Genomic DNA, 25,689 nt, shown 5'->3' with positions numbered 1-25,689 from the left:
GATCCTTTGCTGGGCAAAGTACATTGTAAGGGGTTTTCCTCTTTTCTGGGAGTATGGTGATGGTTTCGTGCTCTGTGTTGCACTTGGGGCCATTTTGTGTGTTTCCCACCACCTATACACTTTGGTCTGCAATTCGTTGTTGCAACAGAAGTCCCTACAAACAGCCACTCCTCATCATACTGGGTACTTTCCTATTCTCTTTGTTACTCCCGGGTTTTTGCCAGCTCCAAAGTTCACATTTTTAATCATCAGTAATAGGTGCTACATTCTTCAGCACCATACCGTGCCTGTATTCCTCTACAGCGTATTCTGTGCCCCCACTTTCAGTGCCTTTGCTCTCAGCTGCATGATGATACATTTCTCTACTCTAAGAACTAAGGTAAGATTATTTTGCAGGTCATTTTGCAGAGAACGTGTTAATTTTCTCTATGTATAATCATGTGGCATAACCATAATTTTTATACTGTTAAGCAAAAGTAAGATAAATTGGGCATTAGAAAATTGCTGTGAAAGCTAAACAAGCTAAAACAAGGTTCCAGGGCAAGCCACAAAGTCAGACAAAGCCAAATACATCCAGAGGCCTTGCAGCCCTTTTATTAATGCCTATGGCCTGCTATTAATTAGCAGCAGGGTATTAGTTCTGAGCTACAGGGTTACACCTCAGATCTCACAGGGAGAACTCTGAGCAAGGTAAACTACTAATCATGCAGGAAACCTGCTCTAACGTGTACACATGTTCAGGGTGAAACGGTGCAGGTAACTCAGCCCACGCCCTAACTTGCAGCAGCAGGGGAATTCATAACGGAGCAGAAGGTGCAAATTAAGGACTGGGGAGGCTTTTTATGGGGGATATGTAATAGCACTGGACATGCATTCACTGATAGACAGTACTGTTGCCACAGTTGTTGTTTTTTTTTTTTTTGGCTGCAGCAGCAGGCTCTTGCACTCGAGATCAAAGCTGACCAAGAACATCAGCCCTAGACAGACCAGGGTGCTTTTTACTGTAGAGTTACTGCCGTAACAACTGCTGTTCAAGGCTGCCTTGATCTTATCCCTGTGAAGAAGTTATGAGCAAACACCTGTCATTGGAAGTAAGATTTAGTGACTACTTAAAGCTGTACTAATCACTAGTGCTTCAGTGCAGTATCTCATGCTCTAACTGTCACTTTGACCTAAACAGCACCCAGTAGCCATTAGGAAATAGCCTTCTCTTGAGCATTACATTTTTATAATGCTGAAGTGTGGTGCTCACTAGCTAACCAGCCTTTACTGACATCCAGCATTGACACCAGGACATGCTGACAGCAGTTTTTTTTTTTTTTTTCTCTAAAGCTTCAGCCAATACTGAACTACAACAATCCTGAGTCAATGTGAGAAAGAACTGTTGAGTCTAAGAGGTGTTCCAGAGGTATTCCTTTTTATACCTGTCTGCTGGTGTAGTAGATGTAGCACAATAACACTTTTATATAGAATGGTCACTTCTGTTCACTGTTGATTCATTTCTTTATTAGCCAAAGTAACACATCCACAAACAAGACAGCCAGACTCTGGTTTAGAAAAAACTATAATCAAATATGAAAAAATTAGTTTTCCTAACATTTTCCCCTCAACCCATTCTTAAAATTACTCTACGTACAGATTTGAGAAGGATACAACAAGGACATTTTCAATGGCCCGCCTTCATTTCAGATTTTTTTTTTCCAGAAACTTTATATTGCTGCAGTATCACTTACTTGGGGTAAACTTCAGAAACTTGGCTGTCAGTGTTTACACTACCAGCTTCTTGTCTGGTTTATGTTGGTGGTGGTGGTGGTGGTTTTTTTTTTTGTTGTTTTGTTAGAAAACCAGAACATTTGTGAGTTTAGTCACCGTGATGGTAGAAACGTGTCCAGCCAGCTGTTTGTGCCATCAGAAGGAGGGTCTTGCAATTCACAGCTTTCCCCCTTGCCAATTTTACCACCCAGCTCTGGAAGCGGACGGATTCCGCCCAGCAGAATCTGCAACCAGCACTACAGAAATGCCCCAAACGACACTAATACTGACAAGGCCGTTTCTGTTTCCATGAGCAACTCAATCCAGTTGGAGCTCATACATTCACTGACATTCAAGGGTACAAAAATTGAAACCTCTGCATACAGCGCAGCAAGGCTCAGGAGCTTTTCCTGAAGGTATCACTTAGGAATGAGAATCACACCACTTCTCGGGCCTGTCCTCTCAGTGAGCTGTAAGTCTCCCTTTGTCCCAGACTGGCTCGGTTTTATCCTGGGAGAGAGATTACCCTACAGGTGACTTCCTGCCCCCACATGTTACAAAGGAGGTTGGCCAGCAGGAGAGCAGTGCCAGAACTCAAGGTCCCAAGCAAGGTGGAGAAGAGTAAGGACTGCACCTGCTTGTTTGGATTAAGAGGGTGTGATCTAGTCTGGGAAAAAGAGACTGTTTAGGCAGCTGATCTCCCTGCTAAGAACCAGCAGCATCAGGGAATGGGGTATCTTGCTAAATACCTGGTAGCATTCACCTTTCACGTGAGGCTTCAGCAACAGATTCCATTTTGAAAATTAAAAAGTAACAAGGCAGGCAGAACCGCCTTCAGCCAGTTCACTGAGTAACAGAACAGATCAGACATCTCGGGGAGACAGGGGAGGGACTTGTGAGGGGAGAGGGGCAGTAGTCCAACTCCTTCCTCTTCTCTCCGCAAGAAGTTTTGCACCAGCAGCCCCCCTGCTGCTGTGACAATTTAAAGGGCACTTTACCAACCGCTTTGTTGAAGTCTTTCCCAAAGTTGTCTTCAGTGCTGGTGTGGACCAGAGGCAAATCCTTCGGGCTGACTGGTTAGTGCGGGCGGCTGCTGGACTCCAGGTGGGACCGCTTGCCAGCTGCCAGCACGCTGCTGCTCTCTGCTTGCTCAGGGAACGGGCGCTTGTAGGTCCGACCGTGGCCGTTCATTGCCCCGCGCTGCCACTTGCAGATGTCTCCATTTAGGATGTCTTGAATGTGCTGCACGATGAGGTTTATGGCAACTGCAGAGAGGAATGGGAAATACAGGACAGGCGTAGGCTTTTTTGGCTGAACTATCTAGAAAATGTGGAGCATCCAGCCCCGTCCAACTCAAGTTTTAACAACCAGCCCTTAACTGAAGGCATGCCAACCCTCTGCAGTGAGGTCAGAGCTCAGCAGGGACCAGCAATTCCAGCATCAGCTTTAGAACTGGTGTCCTGTTTTGCATCCCCAATTCCTTATCACTTGGTTCTAGCCCTCCATAGCCTGAGCAGCTGGTAATCCAGGTCAGGCTCTGAGCAGCTCTCTCCCCACCAGCAAAACACTGCATGCTTAAAAGCATGAAAACAAGGCAGGGGTGTGCCCTGTGCTCTCCCCAGCCCCATACGTGGTCTCCCCAGAGAAATCAGGCAGAGAACTGGACTCCTTACCCATGTTGTCAACTCCTCGGGGGATGATCACATCTGCATACTTCTTTGTCTGCAAAACAGCAAGGGTGATGGAGACGTTACTGGGGAAAGGCAGTTTTATTCTAAGAAGAAATTGCTAAAACCAGAAATTGAGTGCAGAGATGGAGGTTTTATGCTCTGGTGTTGTAAGTTAAAGTTCTCTGTCAGTAATTTAGAAGTTATGCTGGGTACCATACAGCAGATTTAAGGCAGGGGCTTGATCTTTGTAGTTATTAACCATGAAGAAGCAGTAGGCCAAGCGTGGAGGGTACTTGCTTTTACACTTCAGAAGAGTGTGCTGTCACATAAAGGCTGAAGTCTGTAAAGAGTTGGATCTAATCAGCATTTCACAAGCCATTGCTAAATCTCTGCTGCGAGCCAAAGGTACCCAGTGCACGTGTGAAATTCCTTCCTGCCTCTGATGGCATTTCATTGATTTTTACCATCCACGTGGCCCCTGCTTTGCAATTTTTTTCCTACTTACAAAAAGGCTGCATTCCTAATGAGTACTTCTACAAACCCCTGAGCTACTCTTTCCCATCTTACTTTATCCACATACAGGATTTTGTCCTCAAAGGGTTTTTACAAATCAATTTGGTTCTGTGAGCACCTAAATCGGTTTCCAGCAGACTCTCAACAGGGAACAGTGGAGAAAATCAGAGGCGGACCATTATAGAGTTATAAAGTCTGCCTGTTACACCACACAATGCAAGACCCACCTCTTCTTTCTTTCTGCAAGACTTAAGAATAAACGCAGAGAGGGAGTTTTCCCAGTCGAAGGGCCCTATGCTACACTAGCTGTTGCGACAAGCAGTAATAAAACACGCATAGGTGCCGGAGATTTCTGTGGTGCTTACAAGAAGGGACATAGATGAGGCAAAGGGCAAAGCATAGAAATCATTCATGAAATGCAAATATCAAAAGCTGTTGCAACAGCTGCTGCATCTACAGTGCAGCCAATCCACAGGCGACCCAGAAATCACAAATCACAGAAATCACAGACAGGTTAGTGAGACATTCAGTACCGGTAAACAGAACTCCTCGAAGGCAGGTTTGACGAACGTGGTGTACTGGGTGAGGATCTGCTCAAGGTCCCTCCCCCGTTTCATATCTCGCAGAACTACAGCAGGAAAATTAAAAAAAAAACAAAAAAAAAACACACGAGTTTTGCCACATGCACACGGAGGGATGAGGAACACCAGCAGAACACTGACAGCAGTGCAGTACCTCTGCGGGACAGCCTGACGTCGGAATCGGTGTCCACAAAGAGCCGGAGATGGAACATGTCCCGAATGTCTTGGTTGTAGAAAACCAGGATCCCCTCAAAGAGAACGACGTCAGCAGGATAAACCACAGTCGTCTCCGCCAGCCTGCCGTGAAAGAAATACCCAGAGCACGCTGTTACGTGGGGCCTGCACCACACGGAGCAGTCTGTCCCCGCTGTGCCTGGGGATACCAACACCAGCCAGAGTACACAGAACTGGCACCTACCTAGAATGGGTCACGAAGTCGTAGGTGGGTACCTCGACTGTCTTCCCCTCCACAATATTTTTCAGGGTTGTGTGCATCAAATCATTATCAAAAGCGTCTGCAAGAGGAAGATTTGAAAGAGGAAGAAGTTCAGATGTGGCTATATCAAGTGCTCTGCTCAGATTCCCTAGTCCTGTAGGAAAAGCACGCTGTGCAGTCACACTAGGAAAAAAGGAACTCACGGCTTATTCTGCCCTACCAGCAGCAGGCTGACACCCCCACCCAAATTACAATCGTTATATTTGGTTTCAGAAAAGAGGAAGAGAGAATTTTCTGTTCTTAAGGAACAACAATACAATTAGTTTAAAAATCCAAATGTAAAGTTGCTAATTGTGCAATTTTACTCGGTAATTGCATGATTTTGTGCACCCCTGTTAGCTGAAAATTGTTTACAAAACCTCAGACATTTGTAACTCTTTTCCAGCGTTATCCACCCTCTTTCTAGCAGGCACTAAACTTCAGCCAAGGGCAGATCATCGTTTCACTTGCAATTAGCAGTGTGCCCCAGAGCAAGGAGAGCAGTTCTTTATGTGGACGAGAAATACCAGGAAAGAATTTGGGAGTCGCTGTGGTTTATTACAGAGCCTTTCCACAGCCACAGACGAGGCGATGAGAGCACCGAGCAGGCCTGGGTGCTCTCCACCTCCCTGACATCGCTCCGGGCATGGGGCAGGCACTGCCTGCAGCAACCTCCAAGGTTTCATGAGACTGGCAGGGACACTGGAAAAACAACCCCATGTTTTGGGGAGAGAAAAGCCCTTTCTGTGCCCTCCCACCCCTCCAGCGCTCCTCACTGACCCCCAACCACCCCACTCCCTTTGGGAACCGATGCTCAGGGGCAGGGAGGAGGCGGCGGGGCTGCGCTTACAACACAACCCCGACCCCAAAACCCCCCTGACCCACCCCAAACCCCCACCCGGACCCCACAACAGAGCTCACCGGGGTGGTCGAAGTTGTACTGCCCCTTCAGCGCCTTGGCCTTCTGCTCGGCGCTCAGCGCCTTGTAGAAGCGGTCCTGGCTGAGGATCACCACCTGGCGCTGCCGCTGCTCCACCTCGTTCTGCCCCAGCAGCTCCATGATCTTCTCGCACACTGTGGACTGAGACGGGCGGCTTGAGGCTGGGGGGGGGACACTGAGGGGAGCCTCCATAACCCCCCCCCCCCAACCTCCCCCCGGCTCTCACCTTGCCGCTGGCGGTGCCGCCGCTGACGCCGATGAGGAACGGCCTCGGCTGCGGCCGCTCCGGCTCCGCGCTGCCACCACAGGGCCCAGAGCCGGGGCCGCCACCGGCGGACGCCATCACGGGGAGGGGGGGGGGACAAGGAGGGAAGGGGGGGGGACACGGGGCGTGGGGCACGCCGGGAGATGTAGTCCGCGGAGGGTGTGGGGGGGGGGAACTGGGGGGGGGGGAGGCGCGTGCACGGCATTGGGGGCGCGGGCACGGCCCCAAAGGGAGCAGCAAGAGGGGGGCGCGGGGCAGCCCGCGGGGGGGGGGCGGCCCCGCTGCCAGCCCCGTGCTCGCTCCCAGCCCGGTCAATGATTAACGCCGGCGGGGCCCCATCGCGGGGCGGGCCCCGGCTGCCTCCAGGTGCGGGCCCGGGGCCGCCCGCGGTGCCCCCTCAGCGCCCCCCGCATGGAGGCGGCCGGGGCCGGGGTCCCTGAGGGAGCGGAGCGGGGCCCGCGGGTGGTGGCTGTGGCGGTGCTCGGTGCTGGTGGTGGTCCCCTGGAGGGGGAGCCGCCGCCCTACTCGCCGCCCGACCCCCGCAGCGCCCACCTGCTCTGCCCGCCCTTCGCCCCGCCGCCCTCCAGCGCCTTCCAGCCCTGCCCGCAGCCCGGCGCTCCCCCGCCCTTCAGCCCCGTACGTGGGTCCCGGCACCCACCCCCCTCACCGAGGGGGGTCTGAGCCCGGTGGGTGCCCCCCCACCCTCCCTTGACGCCCCCCGTTTTGCCTTCCAGTTCGAGCTGTGCCCCGGCCCCGTGCCTCCTGCTTCCAGCCAGCGGCCGCCCAAGGACTACCTGGTGGAGTCGGTGCTGGTGACCGTCTTCTGCTGCCTCCTGACCGGCGTCGTGGCGCTCGTCTACTCCCACGAGGTAAGGGTGGCGTGGGGTGGCTCACCCCAAACCCGTCCTTCATCCCCACCAGGGCTCCGCTGACCTCTCGCTTCCTTCTCCCCCCTGTGCCAGACCCGCGCCGCGCTGAGCCGCGGGGACCTGGCCCAGGCCAAGGCGGCGTCCAAGAAGGCGCAGTCGCTGGTGCTCTTCAGCCTGCTCTTCGGCCTCTTCGCCTCCTTCAGCTGGGTCATCTACGTCCTGGTGGCCCTCTACCTATGACAAGGCCCCGAGCCCCAGCGGCACAGAGCGTGCGGGGGGCTCCTTGCAGCCTGGGGGGCTCCGGGTGGGCAGAGCGGCCGCGGTGCCCGTGTGGCATTGCCGGGGCTGCTGCGGGAGAAGGGTGAGCACCGGGAGGAAGGTGAGAACCTGGCACCATCAGGAATCGCCCTGCCGAGGTAGTGCAGGTGCTCGCTGGCTGCCCAGGAGCCACAGCCCAGGCAGGACGGACGCGGAGCAAAGCGATGCTGGCGCCGAGCCCTGCCTGAGCTGGCAAGGAGCTGCTCTGGCCCCGCTGCACCGCAGAATCGGGCTCTGCAGCAGGTATTTAGTCCAGCTGCTGGGAATGTCCCTTGGAGGAGCAAAATACCCGGCAGCGGAGCTCAGGGACGCAGCAGGAGGCACGCTGGCTGCTTGGCAGGGGGAGCACCTCGCAGGTTTGGGGCTGGAAATGGAGTAAATGGTCAAGAAGTTAACGAAAGGCCAAAGCGTGCGACTGCTCCGCACAGGCAGCTGCTGCTCTGGGCGTCCAAGTGCACCCTCCCCCGCCCAGTAATTAATAATGTGAGAAAATATAAAAATGGGTATTTTAGCTTTAATGATCATTCTGCACACGTAACTATGCTGTTTCCTTTTTGCTGCTTCCAGTTTTAAATAAAATACAGGCACAGCCAGAGCTTCTGTTTTCTGCGCACACCATGGACCCTTGACCGTGGCTTTTGTCCACAAAATTTAGCACAAACCCTCCTGTGAGCGCCAAAACTGGGATTTCCCCCAGAAGCAGCCACTCCCTGGACCAGGCAGGGGGGAGGCTGTCGGGAGCTGCTCAGAGCAGGAGCCCCCGGACCACCACCACCGTTCCTGGGGGACCACCTGGGCTGGGAGCGAGCGCCAGCAGCTCCCAAGCTGCTGCTAATCACAAAACTGGAGAATTTGGGGTCACGGCGTGATGCTGCTGGGAATGGGGACCCCAAAACCTGGCCGGGGGCACGCAGCCTGCAGCCCCCACAGGTGCAGCTGAGACCGCTGTGAGGAGCCGGCGTTGCGGGCTCGCTCGGTGTCTGGGCATCCTCCTCCCAAGCCAGCGGATGCCGATTATTTCCAGAGGAATTTTGAACCCCGTCCAGGTCTGAAATAGTGCGGGAGCGTGTGTGGGGGCCGCCCAGGCAGCCGCAGGGATTATTTATAGCCATGGGCAGTCAGCGCGAGGCCGCTGTGCTGGTGGGGCTGTGCCATGCTTTGTGGGGAAAGGAGCCCCCTGGCCCCGACGGTGGGCACACCGGTGCCCAGAGGGAGCCAGACGTCCCCCCTGAGGTCCCTGGTTTCTGTCAGGGGCTTTTGCTGGGGTGACAGCAGCTTGCTGGGAGGTAAGGAAGTGATCGACAGGGGAAACTTAAAAGCAAAAAGGGCCAACAGCAGGGGAAAACCTGGGGGGGACATGAGAAAACATGAGGCCACACCAGCTCGAGAAGCGGATTTGATTGTCACTTTAATCCACAGACTGCTGCATGCACTGTAAACAGGATCGTTAGGCGGGTTCGTTACTGGTGTTTATTTGTCTTTAATATAAAAGTTACAGGTTTGAAATGTCTGCGGGAAGATGCCACCATCAGGACCGGGTTAGTGGGAAATCTATAATACAGCCCAACAGCTGGGGGTGGGGGGAGAGGCTGGGGGCAGCGCGGGGCGCTGGGCACCGCTTCTCCCTCTCCCTGCCCAGCGAGGAGCCCGAGACCCCCGTTGCCCCCCGAGGGAGGCGAGGGGCTCGCAGCTGCACCAGCCGTGGCCTCGCTCGGCACTTTTCGCTGGCCAAGCAGCTGCGGCCGTGCCCGTCTCGTGCCTCCCGGCCCCACGCCGTGAGCCGAGCCCCTGCTGCCGGGGGCTGGCTGGGAGCGGGGGGCTCTGGGCTCCGCACGCAGGGGGAGAACTGAAAGCAGCTCACACACGGCCAGGGGAAGGGGAGCAGCCCCCTCAGCAGCAGGGGCATCGAGCCCACGCCACGCTGCGCCTCCCCACGCAGCCCAGCACGCGGGGAACTGAACCGATGGGGTGTGTTTTAGTGCTATCACCACACACGATACTCCTAGGAACAGCCTATGCTACAGCACACAGCGGTGGTAGTGACGTGTTCAGAGCCAGCAGAGCCCTGTGCCAGCCAGAGATCGGATTTTGCCTTTTCACAGTCTCGTCAGGTTGTTTTTTTTTAAAATCTTATTTACAAAGCAAAACCAAAGTACTACTTCCTGCTTCCAAGGCTGCGAAGCCTTCAGGGGTTGCAAAGCCTTGACCAGACGTGGCGTGCAGCTCCAGGGCTGGTAGTGCCATAAAACAAAATAAAAAAGCTTTTGAAGTGTTCTGACTCAGGTGTCGTGTTTGGCACAGCGAGAGCCCTGCTCCTCCTGCTCTGGGGACTGCGAGGGCACGAAGGGGAGGGCGGGGGAAACGCTCGAGAATTTTGCTTTGCTCTCAAAACCAGGCTGCAAAGCCGATGCGGACGCACGAACTGGACGTGGTGCTTCACCGCGCCGTGTCTTGCTCTCACGGGGCTGCCGCTGTCGATGCAGGTGTCTCACTTTGGATCCCACCATGGGCGTCTTGGAGGCCACTGCAGCAGCTTGGGCAGCGTGGGGCAAGGTGCTGGGAGCCCGCTGCCTGCAGCTTCAGGGGCGTGATCGAGCTGGACACAGGCCTGAGGATGGGGTAACGCCGCCGGCGCGCCCTGCTGCAGGCTGGCAGCTGGAGCCAGCACGTCCAGGGAGCCGCAAAGGCTTTGCAATCTGTAGAAGGAAGTGCTCGCACCTCTGATTCACCCAGAATAAACAGAGGCTTAGCAAACATTGACCTGCTATTGAGAAACAAATCAAGGATGCTCTGCAAAACATCCTGTACGAGCCACTGCTCTAAAACTGCAGGATTTTGTGGGACGAAGGCTTAAAAACCTGTGACCACGTGCCATAGGTCTGAAAAAGGCCTTGCAAGGCTGATAAAATCTACAGCATATGCTCAAAACCACGACCCACCCTGTAAACAACTGAATGAGGACAGAAAGGAGGGAGGGGAAAGGGCCCAGCTGGGGCTGCACTGGCAAGGACACCCTGGGAGAGGGGACGGAGGGGACAGGAGGGGACAGGGAAGGGCTCAATAAGGCACACCGGACAGACGGACAGACAGACGGGTCACGCTGGGCGGGCAGTGCTCACCCCTCTCCTGTGCCGGGCAGGGCTGGGGACAGGGCCTGGCTGGGGCTGCTTCCAGAGCATGGGGCAGGGAGCTCAGCACCGGGGCTATCCGGGAGGGGAAACCCCCAAGAAAAAAAATTGGCAACGACAGGAGAGGAGAGGAGAGGAGCGAGGCGGTGGGGCCAGCGGGCCGGGCTCCGTCCCTGCTGGCTGTCATCACCCCAGAGGGGACCCCAACTCCTCCAGCCCCACAGCCGGCCCCGAGCCTCCTTCCTTCCAGTACTTGAACGCCGATGTCATGGGGGTGAGAGTTTTATACATAATGTTTTGCACTTTTTCTTGCCTTTTCCTATAAACCCACGGGTTTTTCGGACATGCATCAAAAAAAAAAAAATTCCTCACTGGATTCTACACACTAATATTTACAGTCGTATACTACAGAACTTACTGTGCAAAAGCTAGTACCGTCACTAACTGATACGGGTCCACGGACGGGGGGACCGCAGTACCTCGGGAAGTCTCTGGTTCAGGGTTTGGAGGGATGACCGTTTAAATAACGAGATCTAAGAGGAGGAGGGGGGGGGTACGATGACTGGAGACGGCGGGTCCCTGCCCACGTTTTCAGTGCCTCTTCTGTATCTACAACCGGTGCCTTCCTCCCAGAAAGGAGGCGAGAGAGATCTGGGGTAAACCAAAGACCCCTGTAAACAAAAGCAAGCTCTCCGAAAGCAGAGCTCCCCTGGCAGACAGCGGAGGCTCTTCCATCCTCGGCTCCTAGGGACAAACACGTTGTGAGGTGGCGGCGTGGGCGAGACTCAAAAACCTCTCCTGCCACGGCTGCTTGCGCTGCTGCGACCGGCCCGTGGGCGCCGAGCTCTCGCCGATTCCTCCACGGACGAAACCAAAAGCCCGGCTCTCTCCCAACACCACCTGTAACACGCTTTGCCTGGGACCCTCCTTCCACGGAGCTCTCTCCTCGGGGTTAAAGCTGCTTGATGGCACAGAGGGACGGGAGGAGGAGGAAGGCGAGTGCAGCGAGCGCTGGCTGATCTCTGCCCTCAGCGGCCCGACGCTCGCACGCCCAGCGATCGCTGCCAGCCGGGAGGGAGGGTGCGTCACCCAGTAACAGGTACAAATACTGAACTCCAGTCTCATAGCTGCCCTCTGCGCATCTGCCGAGCAATTCTCCTCGCTCGCACAGCTCCCCCTCCTCCTAGGTTTTCTCCTCCCGGTCCGTTTTCCGCCTCGTGATGTTCCGAGGTTTGATTTTGAGGGACAGTTCCCACAGGGCCTCTTCCGCCAGGTGGTCGCTGAAGTCGTTGAAGAAGGACACGATGTCGTCGTTCCTTTTGATGTCGTAATGTCTGTGGGACACGGAGAGAGGCTGCAGTCAACCACGGGGCTGCCGGGGACCTCCCCAGCCCAGAGCCACCCCCACCCGGCTCCAGCACAGACCCAGCACCGCGCTCTGCATGGCCTGAGCCCACTGAGAAGGGAAAAACCATCACGCTCGCTGCTGAAGTGGGGATAAAGACCCCTAGCACTGAAGCTGGCAGTTGGATCTGCTGTGAGATGCCCTGTAGGAAAACCCTTCACAACCCGGAGAAGAACCAGCCACGGCACAGCCTGGAGCAGGAATTGTCGTGTGAAAAGGGAGAGCAGGAACTATGCTGCTACGCCAAGAAAAATGCCACCACACCTTTGTAGCCTTATCTAACCCGGAGATGGAAGGAGACCACGACCAGAGCTGTGTCACTGCTGGTCTCCCTTCTCTATCACGATGCCTCCACCCCCAGCAGTGCCCCCAGCTCCCCCCCGCTGCACTTACACTTGCTGGAAGCACCTCATGCTGTCCAGGATGTTAAACTGCTGCCAGCGCTTAGAGAAGTTGACTTTGCTGTCAATGTAATCTGGGTTTCCCAGATGAACAAAGGTCAGGTCCTGCAGAATCAGGCCTCTGAAAGAGAGAAAGGGGCAGCGGGCCAGGGATTAGGCAAACAAGTCGAGGTGTTTGTCACACACGGGCAGGAGAGCTGGCCAAAGGCAGCGCCACATCTGACTACCTCCTCCTGCTGCAGCCGGCAGCGCTGCAATTCTAAACTAGAGGGAAAAGTCTTCCCAGCAGCAGACATGAAGATGTTCAGGTGCTAAGAACCTTTCATCACATGCAGAGCTGAGAGCGAGAGGGTTTGTGCTCCCTCCTCCCTCTGCATCCCTCCTGTGGTCCCCAGACAGAGAGAAGCTGTGTATGTGCACAGCATCTTCCTACAGGACTTTTATGATGGAAGAAAGCAAGACTAGAAATTTTACTGGCATAAACACGGAGCAAATCTGAGCTCTAGATCACAGGGCCCTTACGGAGAAGGGCAAGGGCTTCAAGCCTTCATCTAGAAACACGACGAAGCAGTCTGTGTTTGACAAGGAAGCTTCCTATTTTATCAGCTCTTAAGCCATCAGAATCAGAGCTGTTGCAGAGGAACACGAAGCAGCTTGAAGCTGTGGGATCCATTTCTCCTCACTGGAATATTTATTTCACAGTGCACAAGCCCCAAGAACTATAGTTGAAAGGCATCACCTAAAGATCCGACCACTCGGTCTTCCCTTTGCCACAGCCAAATCACCTTTACAAAAAGAAAGCTGAGACACGGAGTGAAGCATCTGAAACAGCAGCAGGTGGTCTGAGCTTTGACTGATGGTTACAAAAGGGAATGAGACGTTTGGTGGTGACTGGCTGGAGAAATCCAGCCATCCTGTACCAGGAACGCAGTGTCAGGGGGTGGAGGAGGAGGAGGAGCCGTGCCAAGGGATGTCCCTGCTAGGGGACACATTGCTCAGGGGGTCTGATGTGCACACTGATGGGTTGTTTTACGTGTAGGGCAACAGAGGAGTGCTGAGCTGAGCAGAAGCTGCTGAGAAATTGTTGAAGGAACCACTTGAGTGTGCAGAAGAGCAGAGGAAAGGAACGACCAACTCACAGGTAAGGTATGCAGGGAGGCTCCACATCAGCCAGAGCTGCTCGGTAGGCTCGGAAGGACGAGGAGCTGTCGATCAGCGTGCAGTACTCAGCCAGGCCCTAGCAGAACACAAAGCCCCGGTCACTGCCGCAAACCCATCCTTGTAACCTCTCCCCCAGGGCGTTAACACCTCGGGTGGATCTGCTCAGCCTGCCCCTTGCAGTGCACACACACAACTGCGTTGCCTGCAGCTTCACCAAGCCTTCCTTCCATTTGCAGGGAGGAAGCACTCGAATTTGTGTTCTCGCAGCCTGTGACAGAGCTGGCACTTTGGCAGCTGTCAGGAAGCCCAGCAGCACTACAGGCTGCCAGCACAGAATATTTGGGTTATGTGACAATTTCCTAGTCTCTTCCCACTGGAGAGCATTCATCCACTGTCTCTCCATCCTGGGATGTCCCTGAGCTCATAAAACCCACCCAGCTGTTTCATACTGCGACCACAGTTAAGCTGTTTTCCCCCAAAGAAGAGAGCCCGTGCTGCTCCTCACCTCTGAGGTTTGTTTCTGCCACTCCAGCCTTCGGATGGGTGCAGAATCCAGTGCAGACAGAATTGCCAGATAGGAATTAAAATTATTCAGCTTTCGTAAGTGCTGTGAAGAAGGAGAACATACCAGTTACTCCAGAAATCTGGAAAGGCTTGGAGCATCAAACAGCTCTACCAACTGTCATGTCCCACTCTCCAGTTCCTTTAATGAACAGCGTGTGTGATGCATAGCAAGAAACAAGCTGGTACCTTCATAATCTTTATAAATTTAAGGAGCAGCCTCTCTCGGTCTTGGGCTTTCTCTTGTAACATTATTATTGAACGGACCCTGGAAAATCAGACAGAAAAAAAAAAAAACAAACAGAAAGATAAACCTATTTCAGCAGATCTCAGATTTCTTGCTGTTTCATTTACAAAACCAGTAGCTAATGAGGAAGGACCAACAATATTAAAAAGGTCATGGTATCTCCAACTTAAATGGAGCACTCTAATTCACAACAAAGACAGAATAATTCCAAGGATGAGAACAATAACCCTTCACAGACTGCATTCATTTGCAAGGGGAAAGTTTGTTTGAAGAGCTCAATACTATCAGTAATTCCTTCAAGTTACAGGGCCTTCCAAAACCCTCATGATCTTGTTTCTCTTGTGCTCTGGGGTCTCCGAGAGCCTGGCATCTAGTTCCTGGCCAAAAACATGTACATGTATACTCAAGGGAACCCAACTCTGCAAGCATTGTCTTGAACTCTAGGACACCAGACGCTAAGCACAGTTCATGCCTTGGTTGCCCTGAACTCCTTACCAGTAGGACATGTTATTAAAGTGCTCTGTGAACTGTGTCAGGTTTGGGCTCTTCTCTTCATTTTGCTCTTTCGCCCAAAGCAAAACTTCTGGTATCTGCCAAGGAAGAAGAAGAGAGGGGTGGGAGAATACCACGCATTAGCACGGGATTTCTGCCTTAAGATTCCCAGTCACAGCCTCCGCTCGCAGTCTTTTCCTGACACGAGTTCAGCTGTCTCCTACAATGCAGCAGGTGTGCTGGGAATACCAGAGATTGCAGAGATTGTGTTCAAATCCCTCCCTCTGCCCTCACCCCATCCTTATCTCCGTACCTCGATTTTATAGAAGAGTTCAGCGTCGAGCAGGGTCAGCTGCTCAGCTATCTCGTGACTGTGGAAATCATGCAGGGTCCCCGGCCTGTAGGAGAGAAGGATGAAAAATAAAAGATAAGAAAATGTGACCTGATTTCTTCCCTTTCTTATGTTTTGGACTGAGAATAAACGTTGTGTCCACAACGAAGGGACACCTCGTCTCTCAGACAGAACCAAAATATGGTTATGTGCACGCTTCCTCACCTGGCTGCTACCCCACGGGCTGCAAGAGGTTTGGTGGAATTGGCAAACCTTAGCATTTTCTTCTGATCTACTTTATCGAGGATATTTTTGCGTAACACTCTGGCAAGGCTCAGCTCCCCGTTGCAGACCAGCCGGAACACCAGGTCCATCAGCAGCTTGAGAATTTCCTCTGTCAGCTCCACCAAGCTGAAAGATGGAAAACCAATGGAAGGCATCAGTGCTACAGCTCCGAGCTAGAGAATTTGTGTCTGTGCAGAGTCTCCTTGTTTCTTCCCACAAGCAGAACTGAGTGACCGAAATTCCTCCCCTTCCCAGCTCTTCCTTTCTTGGAGATTCCCCTTTCAAGGGTTATTTTAAAATCCTTGACCCAGACAGGACACATCCAACAAGAGGGTTCCCTGGGTATGCTATGGGTATCTTGTTGGTCAGGGTAGGGGATTTCAGCTGTCATCATCTATAGGGTTTAAAACACACACATACACACAGAGATATTTTTTTAACTGGTAGGCTTCTATCTGGCTACTGACCATCCATTTCCCACCCCAAAACAAAGAAGGCAACTCACCACAGCTCATCCACCACTCTCACCAGCACGAAGAAGGTGTTCTTACTGACTCGCTTCTTGAACGTGTCTGGGAAGTGGCAGAACTTCTCATATGTGGGTTGCAAATTAAAGAATCAACTTACGGCAGTCAGAGCACAATGAACAGCCTTGAGGAACATCAGAACAGAAATTGTTCGGTTTTGACCGAAATTGGTGTTCAGTTTCTAGGAGATAAGGGCCACCAATCTGGCTCTAATTAGCACGGTATTAATCTGCCCCCAGCTGCAGGTAGCAGGGATGTGAGGAGGTACTGAGGCCTTGCAGGATTGATGCTGGCAGAGCAGGTGTACACTCAGGCTCTAATCTCTAAGGTGGAATTTAATGAGCAGCACTGCTACGCTGTCATCTCCCACTGGGATGAGACATCTGGTCTGATAACAGCTCTCAGATGTCTCCTCTGCCTCTCTCATCGCCCAGTTTTCTGCGAGGGGAAGAGCCGCGAGGGAGACGGCAGAGGTTGGAAGAGCTTCCACCAGGTGCACAAAGGCAGAGAGAAACAGGGTGCCAGTAAGTCAAATACCAAGAAGGGCCTGCAGGAATGACCCAGCCAATATTTTCACTGACACCTGCTCTCCAGTCAGATTTTGCTGCGTCCTTGGCAGGATCCACCGATCCCAGCAGGAGCCAGGGGAGCATTGGCTCTGCTGCAGATGGCAGTGATGAGCCGTGCCTTAGGACAGGCTGACGTCAGGCTCCCTTTGACCTGGGCGTACAGGAGCAAAGCCCACGAGGTCTTTGCACTGCCTGTACCGAGCCACTGAGCCACGCAGCTGACGGCAAAGGGAGCCACGAGGACAGAGCCGAGGGGAAGGAACCACAGGCAGGGGGCTCAGCAAGAAGCCTTCCCCATGCCCTGCCAGAAACATGAAATGTTCACGCTGCCACGTACGAGCCCCGGCCTCGTCAGCACTTACAAGCTCAGCTCTGAGCTGGGGTGCTAAGAGGACAGTATCTCCTATGCTGCATTTCTTGTAGGAAGAGGGAAAAATTGTTAACCTACAGCTGCCCCACTGCCTGTCACCAGCTCCCTCCATGATGCTCATGCTGCTCAGCCACGGTCCCTGGGGCAAGCTGCCCTTCATGCAAAAGGATATCTGTACTGCAGCTTCTTGATGAGCTCCTCAGGGGTAATGAATGTCCTGTACGTAGTCAGAAAGGCTTCACAGTACAGCACCAGATCTGCGGAGAGAGACAAGGAAGCCTCAGTCAAACGTGCTTTCAGAAAAGTAAGCTTCATATGAGGTTGAATCCAGCCTTGCAGAAAGAGGACACAGACACGGGCACATTTTGAGCAGAATTCACTTCACATAGAAGCTGTGCTGTTGTTTCCTACCAGCAGATGGACCCTACGGCACAAGAGCAGAAGTGACACTGCCCCGTTCCCCCTGGCCTGGCTCCCATCTGCAGCGCTCCCATTTGCTTCCTAGCTTGTGTGACCATCAAAGGGGCTGGTGGAAAACACCTGCTCGTGGGACAGGAGCTTTTAATAACAGGGCAAATTAAAATGTGCTGACAATGCTGGGGATAATTTAAAGATGAGAGGCGGGTGCCCTTATTGCTCAGGCAGCAGAGAGCCCTGCAAATGAATGTGGTCGTTTCCCTCGTGATCAGATTTTTTTATGTTTTGATATGTTACATGTTTTGATATGATGATATGGTGCTGCAGATCCTCTGTGTTCCAGGAAACCTGCCCCAGGAGAGTGTAAATATAAATTATTTTCAGCCAAAAGAATAAATTGCACTGCAAAAACTGACCATGACCTGCCATGGCACAAACACTGACACAGTGCACGCTGCCGACTTCTGTTTATTGATCTGCAGCAGTGCTACAGGCCCCAGAACCACAAAGCTTTGGCTGCCGGTACAGAGGACGGCATCTGAAAAAGCAGGAACTCCAAACGGGAAAGATTTCAGGCCAGGACTGCAGCACGCTCGCAGCCTAGGCAAGGCTTGGCCACCGTGGGCAGCAGTGGTCAAACTGGGAGTTTTATAGCCCCAATATTAAACCTCTCGGTGCTGCAGTCAGCATCTGCAGCAGGATGGCACGCTGCCCTTGCCTGGCCCGCTGCAACTGCTGGCAGAGGCTCGTTAGCACCGAGGGGAGAAAAAGCTCCTGCTGTGCCTGCTCGGGCCTGGCCCTACACGCAGAGCTGGCTGCGGGCAGGACGAGGAGAGCCCCACACCCTGTGCCGTAACACCAGCCCTTTGTGCGGGGAGGGTGGGAAGCAGCAGGGATCGGTGTGAGAGCCGTGCCTCTCCTCTACCTGCGGTGTTTCTCTTGGCAGCAGCCTCGTGGAGACGCTTCTTCCTCCTGCTCCTAAATCACAGAGCACTGCTGGCTCCTGGCTAAGGACAGCTCTAAAGGCTGGGTGGTCACGTCGGGGTGAGCCCCAGGCTGTGTCCGGCTGTAATCCTGCGCTGGCAGTAAGTGCACGCGGCTGCGAGCACTTAACTGACCGTGGGTTTTGCTCGTAAAGATCCCAAGTTCTCCTTTTATTCCTTATTCCATTTAGCTCCTTTAGAGAAGTCAGAAGGACAAGAAGCATCATGCAGCAGGGCGTGGAGTTACGTTTATTCTGGGTTCCCATCTGCCCAAAAGGCGATGTGAGGTAATACAGCTGGTCTGCTCTGGCACTCGAAGCTGCCAAGAAATTCATCTTTAAAGGAAAGCCTCTTAACTATACCCCTCTGTGCCGTTTGGCTGATTGATTTACAAGCCCTGAATTCTTCTCATTGTAAGCTTAATTCATTAACCCTCGCAGTCACCCAAACACTGGGTTAGCATAGCACAAATTCCTCCGTGCTCCATTCAGAGCAGCGGCTTGGCAGAGGGTGTCAGGCTAAGCTCTGTGACTATTCTGAGACACGCAGCGCGCAGATCCCCCTCCGCCCATCCGCTCTCCCTGGCCGTGCTGCTGTGTATTTAAAATCCTGCTCTGGTTTTCCCCAGTCTTGAGAGGTTCTCCAGAGCTTTCGCCTCACTGCTTGCAGCCTGCTGTGAGCTCCCCGTTCGTGAGCCGGTGCTCTAACACACACCCCTTTATCCAGTGGCTGTCTTTAAGAGGGAAATTCTTCCAGTATGATGCTTGTTTTGGAGAATAGCAAGAGTAAATCAGAGATTCTCTATTTCAGTTTCAGCTTTTCCAGAAGGGATATTTCCACCATCTCATTTCAACATATATTTTTTTATATATACACACCTAACCACAGTGCAATGGGCTGCCTGCTTTTCTCTAATATGCTCCTATCTTTGGTCCTTTGTGCCTGGATTTGCTGCCTGACGTAAACACGGACATATATCTGCCAGGGGAAGGATTTTCTCGCCAGCTGAATGGTGCTGGTAAGTAATTGAAAACACCTTATGCTACAGTAAAAAGGCAGCCATTTAAAAATGCACATGAAAGATATTTCCCCTTTGACTATCAAACCTCTAAAATATGAGAGCTGAGTGGCTCAGTGGGTTAGTGCATTCTGCCTTGCATCCCAGGAGACGAGGAGATCAATTCTGGTTAAGGCCATCAGCACAAATGCATTTGGCAGGTTCAGAATCACTCTCTGGAAATGCTGCAAGGGCTGTCTTTGTCACCGCGCTCGGGAAGGAGCTGCTTCGTGTGGGCGGTGTCTGGGTTTGGAGAGATAGCGGGGTTTTAACAAATATATAGCTAGGGGTTGCCACCCTCTGCTTCCCTCCCCCACGTCTCACTTCAAGTACTGTGGATTCCCTCCCTGAATGGGTCTGGGTGGCCACCAGCAGGCAAGCAGTGCAGAGCTGCACCAGGCAGTGAGGCAGCAGGGAAATGAGGGGTGTCAGTAGCACCTGGATAGCCTGCCCGATCCCACGGGCACTGCTTCAGACCCAAACCATCTCGCACTTTGATGCAGCACTGTCACCAACTCCACCGCTGCGCCTCGCCTCCCAGATCTGGGCAAGGCTGTGAGGATTTAACACCAGCCTGCTGTGAAATGGAAGGAGCAGGCGCTCATCCAGCTTACCTCCGTTCCACCACAGCTAAGCACGACCCCCCCAAAACTTGGGGGATCATCACTGCAGTCCGCCCCAGCCTGGCCCAGCCGTGGCAGTCACATCAGCACTGCTCACACTGCAGGGACTTGGAAGAACGACAGCAGCAGGAGCCCACACCAGGCTGAACTCCTCAGCTTTGCTCTGGTGCATCCACTGTACCTTTCCTGTCGGTCTCTGTCGCGTGCACTAACAAAATATCTCCAGATCCACCACGGACGTCTGGGCCGTCATCTCCCTGCAATGAGAGCGGAGAGGCGTTACGCGTGGTCCAAGCTCCCTTCGGCCTGGTTCACCACCTCGGGGGTTCAAACTTTGTGCTGACTGGCAGAGCACGCAATGTTCCTGGCACCGCTCGCAGCGCAAGCCGGGACACGGTCTTAAAAGCGCTGGGCTAATCCGGGAATTTTAGGAAAACATTTGGTGTCCCAGATGAGGATCTGGGCTGATCTGCGCTCAGGGTCTCTGACTTTGTGAAACCAGGCTGGGAAGCGCAGCGAATGCTGAACCTTCTGCCCACAGAAGAATGAACCCAAATGTCCCAGACTCCCAAACGCTCCCAGAAGACCATTAATGGAGCAGTAGCTCTGTGTGAACTGTCTCAAAGTGCAGGATCACGGACCACAGCTGCTGTGGGGTGAGAGGTTGTGCGTTCAACTCGCATGTTCCTGGAACATCATAACCTAGCGAGTTCACTCCCTGATCTGGAACTGCTTGGCTGGAGGTCACCTGAAGCAATCCGACGAGCAGGAGCAGAAAACAGCTCTGCTAATACTTGACCCCTGCCTTACCACTTTCTGACAACATCTTTCTTTTCGCTACTGCTGTTCACAACTGAAAATATGCAAAACTGATCTGTCACTCGGCCAGGGGTTCCCACACTGCAGGGGATGGTGCACAGGAGCGGCTCTGTGTTGTTTTCAATGCGTAGACCATAAAGCAAAAAGTTACGGGCTAAGTTAATGGAGATATTCCTGCAGGGAAAACTGGAGTCATGCCAGGCTTTCTTTATAAAGGTCTGTCATTTCAATATGCAAAACACTGAAAAAAAACACGGATTTACAGTCATGGAGCAGCTATTTCTAAAATGTGAATTTTTCAGGTGACCCTCTGGCAAGATTCAGGAACTACTACTTACAGACTGACTAATGGCTTCTCGCTTTCTCCCCTGCATCTTCGCTCACCAAAGACCACTCCTAAAGTGCCAGTAAATGATAAATTCTTTCTGTTTTTCAAGCTAGCCCCCTGACAGGCTGAAAGGTTCAAAAACTTGCATATTCCCTCAAGCCGCACGTCAAAGGCAGCTTGGTTCAAAAGCACAGTGAGCAAAGCTGTCTGGGAGCACACCCAAGGCTCGAAACAAAGCTGTTTCTCCAGCACATAGCACTGCTTTGGCTGCTCCTGCATGTCCGTAATATAATGTCCTGCTCAGGAAATCTGCTGAACGTGCCTCCGGACCGAAAGGGCAGTGCCACAAACCTGCACCTGGATTACTTGTGCTTCATTTCGGACTGGAACAGGCTGACGACGTGGGAAGGAGCAGGCTGGGGAAAGGGCACAGGGCAAACTGGTTCTTAGAGAGCATCTCACGCTTTCACAACACTCTGCACAAAGCTGCACACCACTTGTGCTGCAACCTAGTTTTGCTATCAAATAAAAGCCGATACCTTGCTTGTGCACACAGAGAACCAGATCTCAGCGGAATATAAACCAAGGGGTATGGAAGCACACCCTGCAGGAACCTACCTCTTGCTTCAGCGTTAACCTAGCCATAATTTCACTGTGGTCAATAAGGGAGAGCTCATCTACTTCTTCCTCCAACTGTGACGATTCCAAAGCATCCGGTGACTGCTGCTGCCTGTAAAAACCACAGGCAACAACCATCAGTGCCATCGCCAACCAAGAGAAGAGATGCTGGGCAGCTCTCAGTACACAGACCCTGGTTAACAGCAGTAAGTACACAGAAAGCCTGGAGGTAAATCTTTTGCAAACAAGCCCAAACGTCTAGCTTTAATTCTGTTGCTTTGCTCACCTCTTGAAAAGCAGAAGACGAACCTTTAGGACCTGAACACTCGCGTGCCTGGATTTCTGGCAGAAAGGATTTTACTGTGCCTTGCATGAGTGCACACTTCCACGTCTCCTTAATTCACCACATTTTTCGTGCACACAAACCTAAGCCCTTCCTCAAATGCAGAGAGCCTGAACATCCTCTGCCTGTGTACACCTTTCAGGCAGCTCACAGTCCATTGTGCTGCTGCAAGGGGAATTGGCAGGCTCTCTCTGCAGGAAGCTTTAGCACTCTGACCCCTTTTTTGGTGTACATTCACAATCCTAGTACTCTTACCCCAAAGGCAGGTACTCTTACACCTGGACATGTGCTCTTTGTGCTTGGATTCCTAAAAAAAATTAAAAAAAGTGCCTGTCCTGAACAGTTTTCCCCAGGCACAGGTCAGAATCCAGCGCACCCGTCTGTGCTCTCCCCTGACACGGGGCTTTGCAGAGCACTGCTGCATTGTCTCCTTCACTGCAGGGATTAAAACCCTGAGACCAACTGCAGGAAAATGGGGGAGGGAAGTTGACTATCACGCACAAAACAATGCTGTTCTCTATTTTTGCTTTAGAAATGCAATTGAAGAGCAATCTCAAGCAGCAGGGAAGCACTCGCTCCACTCCTCCTGAAGCCCATCTGTTACAGCCTGCACCTCTTCATTTACATAGACAAATGATAGCTAAGAGCATTAGAAGGGATATAAAGCCTCCTGCTCTGGGGCCTCAGCCAGCCTCTAACTAGCAGCGTTAGGAAGAAATTCCCTTCTGGAAGACGATTTCCCAGCAGCAATACAGACTTTTTTTGCACGTTTCCCTGGAAGCAGGAGGGAGCAGCCAGCCTCTATGACAGGACTGCCAATTAGATGGACTTGCGATGATGACCACAGGCTGCATTAACCCCTGCAGGCTCGCTGAGTTAAGTACTGATACCTCGCCTGGATCCTGATATCCTGCCTCCTCCTGCAGTAGCATCCTACCGCTCAGCCATTGTAGGAAAAAAAAAAAAAAAAAAAAGGCTTAAAATCTGGAGGGCTTTGGGATGGTTGAGGGCAGGAGAGGCAGCCACAAGGACTGAATGCCAGGGGGTGGACAGAAAGGATGATGCTCTGTACACCCCGAGGTTGGGAAGCGTGTGCTCTGTGGGATTTGGGCTTACCTTTCAGCACCATCTTTGCCTTCCTTCCCCATGGCACTGCTGTTTGAACCGGAGTCTTTGGAGTGGCCTTCTTTGACGGAGGGAGATTCCTGCGAAGAGAACGAGTTTCTCATTATTGCCTGGGGTCCTACACCACTGCTAGGCTTGCATTTACAGTCTTACTGCCTCTAAACGGCCCTTTACTGTAAATTCCTACGGAGCGGTTAAAGATTGATGCAAGTTAATGCCAAATGCCAGGAAAACACAGAAGTTAATTAGACAGGAAATTTGGGACCATCTCTGGAGACTAGTGTAATTAGTATTGTTTGCTTTTAACATTGTGAAATGATGCTGAAAGTTACAACACAAGTCAGCTGTTGTCTTGGATTTTAACCCTCTCGCCACTTTTTTTTCAGCCCTTATTGTTGGATACACTCGTCCTTGCCTTCAATCAGAAGGGGCACAGCCAGCTCCAGGCTCCTGTTTCAGTTCCCCTCTCAGATCCAACCCCCAAAAGACCAGACCATAAGGGGGTGAGTGCAGACTGCCCTTCCTGCTCCCCTCGTGCCCATCAGAAGAGCTGCCACAGCAACAAAACGTTCCCACTTCACAACTCCCAGCTGGGAAACAAGGCTAACGCAAGAAGCAGAGCCATCCAAACCCAGCCTGGGAGAGCAAATAACGTGGCATTTCAAATTAGCCACTTAAAGAGGAAAAGAGCCATGAATGGCAAATGGGAACATTGATCTCATGGTGCTGGAGGTCAGAGTCATTTAACACCACGCAGAGTGGAACCTGAAGACTCAACCTGCTGAACACACGGGACTGATGCCACCTGCACGCAGATCCAGCCTGCAAAACGCAGCAGCGAGGTAAGGTGTGTCAGTGGCTGCAGATTTGTCCTGGACTGTTTCACAGTTCAGGACCAAACAGCGACTGCCCGAAGCGCCGGGCCTGCCTCGTTGTGTCTCCTAAGGGAAGTGATGGGAGCCCTATCTCTTTGGCCATGTAACGCCAGCACAGATAAAGGTCTCGGAGACATCCTGCAGGAGCAGTGCCTTCCTAGGCGAGGGTGGGCACGGGACCAGCACAGACCTCTGCTGTCGTTCGCTCTGACACAACAGGAAGATGGCACCTCCCTGGCGTGGAGCACACCCTGCCCCCTCTAGGAAATTCCTAAGATAGGAGGCGTGAAGAAAGGAAGAAACAGCCCTAAATCAGTCCAGCACTTCGTACCCAGATGGGGAAGTAAAAGATTAACAAAAAAAAAAAGAAGAGTAGAAGGCTTTATTTATTGACACAGGAAAGCCAAAGCGGTTACAGGAGTGAGCCCGGACACAGGACCGTGCTGGTGAGAGTGCAGCTTTCTGAAGGGGAACCTCACGCAAGCAGCTCCAAACAAGCAGCGAAGCGCAGGTGAGAGAGGGAGGAAGGAGAAGCCACACTTCCATCCTGCCAGCCTGCTCTCCACCCGAACCAGGAGGCCACCAAAGCCAGCAAGCCAGGAGAGGGCAAGCAAAGGGACAGCCGGCGAGGGGACAGGGCACCCCGGGGTGCGCGGGGCCGGTACCAAGCGCGAGCTCAGCATGCACCAGGCAGCCCCTTCCCGGTGCGTGGCCCTCTCCAGGTTACTTACTCCTGCAGGGTGAGGGACCTCCCCGTTGCTCTGGCCAGAGGAATACAGATTGACGTATTCACCCTCACCAGCCTCCTCGCTGGCGTTTTCGCTCTAGGGGAGACAGGACGAAAGGAGATAGGTGACGGTGCCCCTCGCCAGCAGGTAGCGAGCGCCCGTGCCCATGCCTGGGAGAAGCGGTGCCTTGAGGCCGCTGCCACCTAGCCAGAAGCCCTGCCTCTGGCTCAGCTGGTGTTTTCTGGGTCTCCAGGAGTATCCAGAGGGCCCCGAGCTGCAGCAGGCACTGCGTGGCAAGAGGGGACTGCGCAGGTGCCAAGCGCGCACGAGGGCTGAAGGCTGCAGCTGCTGAGCGGTCAGAGCTTGGAGCACACGCACCCGCCCTGCTGACACCCTGCTGCTAGGTGCGGAGCAGCCCCAAAGAGCCAAAAGTGTCCTAAAACTGCTTCACAGCACAGCCTACAGCCATCACGCCAGGCTGAGCCAAGCTCAAGGGCGACTGGGCTGCAGCAAGGACCCAAAGCAAGGAAGATGCAACAGCGAGGTCAGGTCCAAAGGGTGAAAAATGCTCAGTGTCTCTGCTGTCTGTGTCCCTCTTCCAAGCCTTGTGAAGAGGCACCATCACCATGCACACCATGCTCAGGCTCTAATCCCGTCACCTCTGGGTTTTGCAGCGAAGAGGAGAGATGCTGCCCTGTACACGAGGTGCTCAACGAAGCAACCTGCCCGCTGCCTGCAAAAACAGCCTGGGACTTGGAGCTCACGGCAGCGCCCGGCAGCCAGGGAACTGCTTTAGTCCCACTCGACCGACAGCGATGCTTTGCACCCACCACGTGCACAGCCGGTGCTGCTGGAAGAGCAGGAGCCTGGAGCAAGCTGCAGGAGAGCAGGAGCTGAACCAAACCCACAGCCC

The 25,689-nt window shown here is 53.1% G+C and overlaps 3 protein-coding genes across 15 annotated transcripts in view; 1 reads left to right on the top strand and 2 right to left on the bottom strand.

Moving 5' to 3' along the window:
* Positions 1-1,479: 1,479 nt before the first annotated feature.
* Positions 1,480-6,409, bottom strand: UCK1 (uridine-cytidine kinase 1). Of its 2 annotated transcripts, none has more exons than XM_068656704.1 (7): positions 6,158-6,409; positions 5,913-6,065; positions 4,935-5,031; positions 4,671-4,813; positions 4,469-4,563; positions 3,426-3,474; positions 1,480-3,017 (listed from the first exon to the last, which is right to left on the bottom strand). In XM_068656704.1, the coding sequence occupies exons 1-7, from the start codon at positions 6,399-6,401 to the stop codon at positions 2,830-2,832; spliced, it is 969 nt and encodes a 322-aa protein (XP_068512805.1). In that variant the 5' UTR covers positions 6,402-6,409; the 3' UTR covers positions 1,480-2,829. The 2 variants fall into 2 exon arrangements, with proteins under 2 accessions (XP_068512805.1, XP_068512806.1); XM_068656705.1 differs by having other exon boundaries at positions 5,913-6,072; positions 6,158-6,317.
* Positions 6,410-6,607: 198 nt separating this feature from the next.
* PRRT1B (proline rich transmembrane protein 1B) lies at positions 6,608-7,976 on the top strand. Its single transcript, XM_068656707.1, has 3 exons — positions 6,608-6,832; positions 6,931-7,065; positions 7,159-7,976. The coding sequence occupies exons 1-3, from the start codon at positions 6,608-6,610 to the stop codon at positions 7,303-7,305; spliced, it is 507 nt and encodes a 168-aa protein (XP_068512808.1). The 3' UTR covers positions 7,306-7,976.
* A 790-nt stretch (positions 7,977-8,766) lies between these two features.
* Positions 8,767-25,689, bottom strand: part of RAPGEF1 (Rap guanine nucleotide exchange factor 1) — an 86,679-nt gene continuing 69,756 nt past the window's right edge. For 8 of the 12 annotated variants that reach the window (XM_068656687.1, XM_068656684.1, XM_068656685.1 and 5 more), the window contains 14 exons: positions 24,780-24,872; positions 23,165-23,253; positions 21,706-21,817; positions 20,122-20,197; positions 17,033-17,117; positions 15,900-15,992; positions 15,335-15,520; positions 15,092-15,176; positions 14,782-14,876; positions 14,229-14,307; positions 13,984-14,085; positions 13,457-13,554; positions 12,310-12,438; positions 8,767-11,845 (listed from right to left, as the gene is read on the bottom strand). In XM_068656687.1, the coding sequence (XP_068512788.1) occupies positions 11,695-11,845; positions 12,310-12,438; positions 13,457-13,554; positions 13,984-14,085; positions 14,229-14,307; positions 14,782-14,876; positions 15,092-15,176; positions 15,335-15,520; positions 15,900-15,992; positions 17,033-17,117; positions 20,122-20,197; positions 21,706-21,817; positions 23,165-23,253; positions 24,780-24,872 (1,473 nt within the window). In that variant the 3' untranslated portion in view covers positions 8,767-11,694. The remainder of the gene's footprint in view (positions 11,846-12,309; positions 12,439-13,456; positions 13,555-13,983; positions 14,086-14,228; positions 14,308-14,781; positions 14,877-15,091; positions 15,177-15,334; positions 15,521-15,899; positions 15,993-17,032; positions 17,118-20,121; positions 20,198-21,705; positions 21,818-23,164; positions 23,254-24,779; positions 24,873-25,689) is intronic. The other 4 variants (XM_068656688.1, XM_068656689.1, XM_068656693.1 and 1 more) reach the window with 1 other exon arrangement.

This window comes from Anas acuta, chromosome 20, assembly GCF_963932015.1.
Source record: "Anas acuta chromosome 20, bAnaAcu1.1, whole genome shotgun sequence".
Taxonomy (NCBI): Eukaryota; Metazoa; Chordata; class Aves; order Anseriformes; family Anatidae; genus Anas; species Anas acuta.
The sequence above is the reverse complement of the archived record's forward strand: the minus strand, read 5'-3'. Positions and strand labels throughout refer to the sequence as shown.

Coding starts and splice junctions, on each gene's coding strand:
- UCK1 (XM_068656704.1), bottom strand. CDS start 6,401: ATGCCGTGCACGCGCCTCCCCCCCCCCCAGTTCCCCCCCCCCACACCC. Junction 6,066..6,157: donor GCGGCACCGCCAGCGGCAAG/GTGAGAGCCGGG, acceptor CTCAGTCCACAG/TGTGCGAGAAGATCATGGAG. Junction 3,018..3,425: donor CCGAGGAGTTGACAACATGG/GTAAGGAGTCCA, acceptor TCCTCTCTGCAG/TTGCCATAAACCTCATCGTG.
- PRRT1B (XM_068656707.1), top strand. CDS start 6,608: ATGGAGGCGGCCGGGGCCGGGGTCCCTGAGGGAGCGGAGCGGGGCCCG. Junction 6,833..6,930: donor CTCCCCCGCCCTTCAGCCCC/GTACGTGGGTCC, acceptor TTTGCCTTCCAG/TTCGAGCTGTGCCCCGGCCC. Junction 7,066..7,158: donor CGCTCGTCTACTCCCACGAG/GTAAGGGTGGCG, acceptor CCCCTGTGCCAG/ACCCGCGCCGCGCTGAGCCG.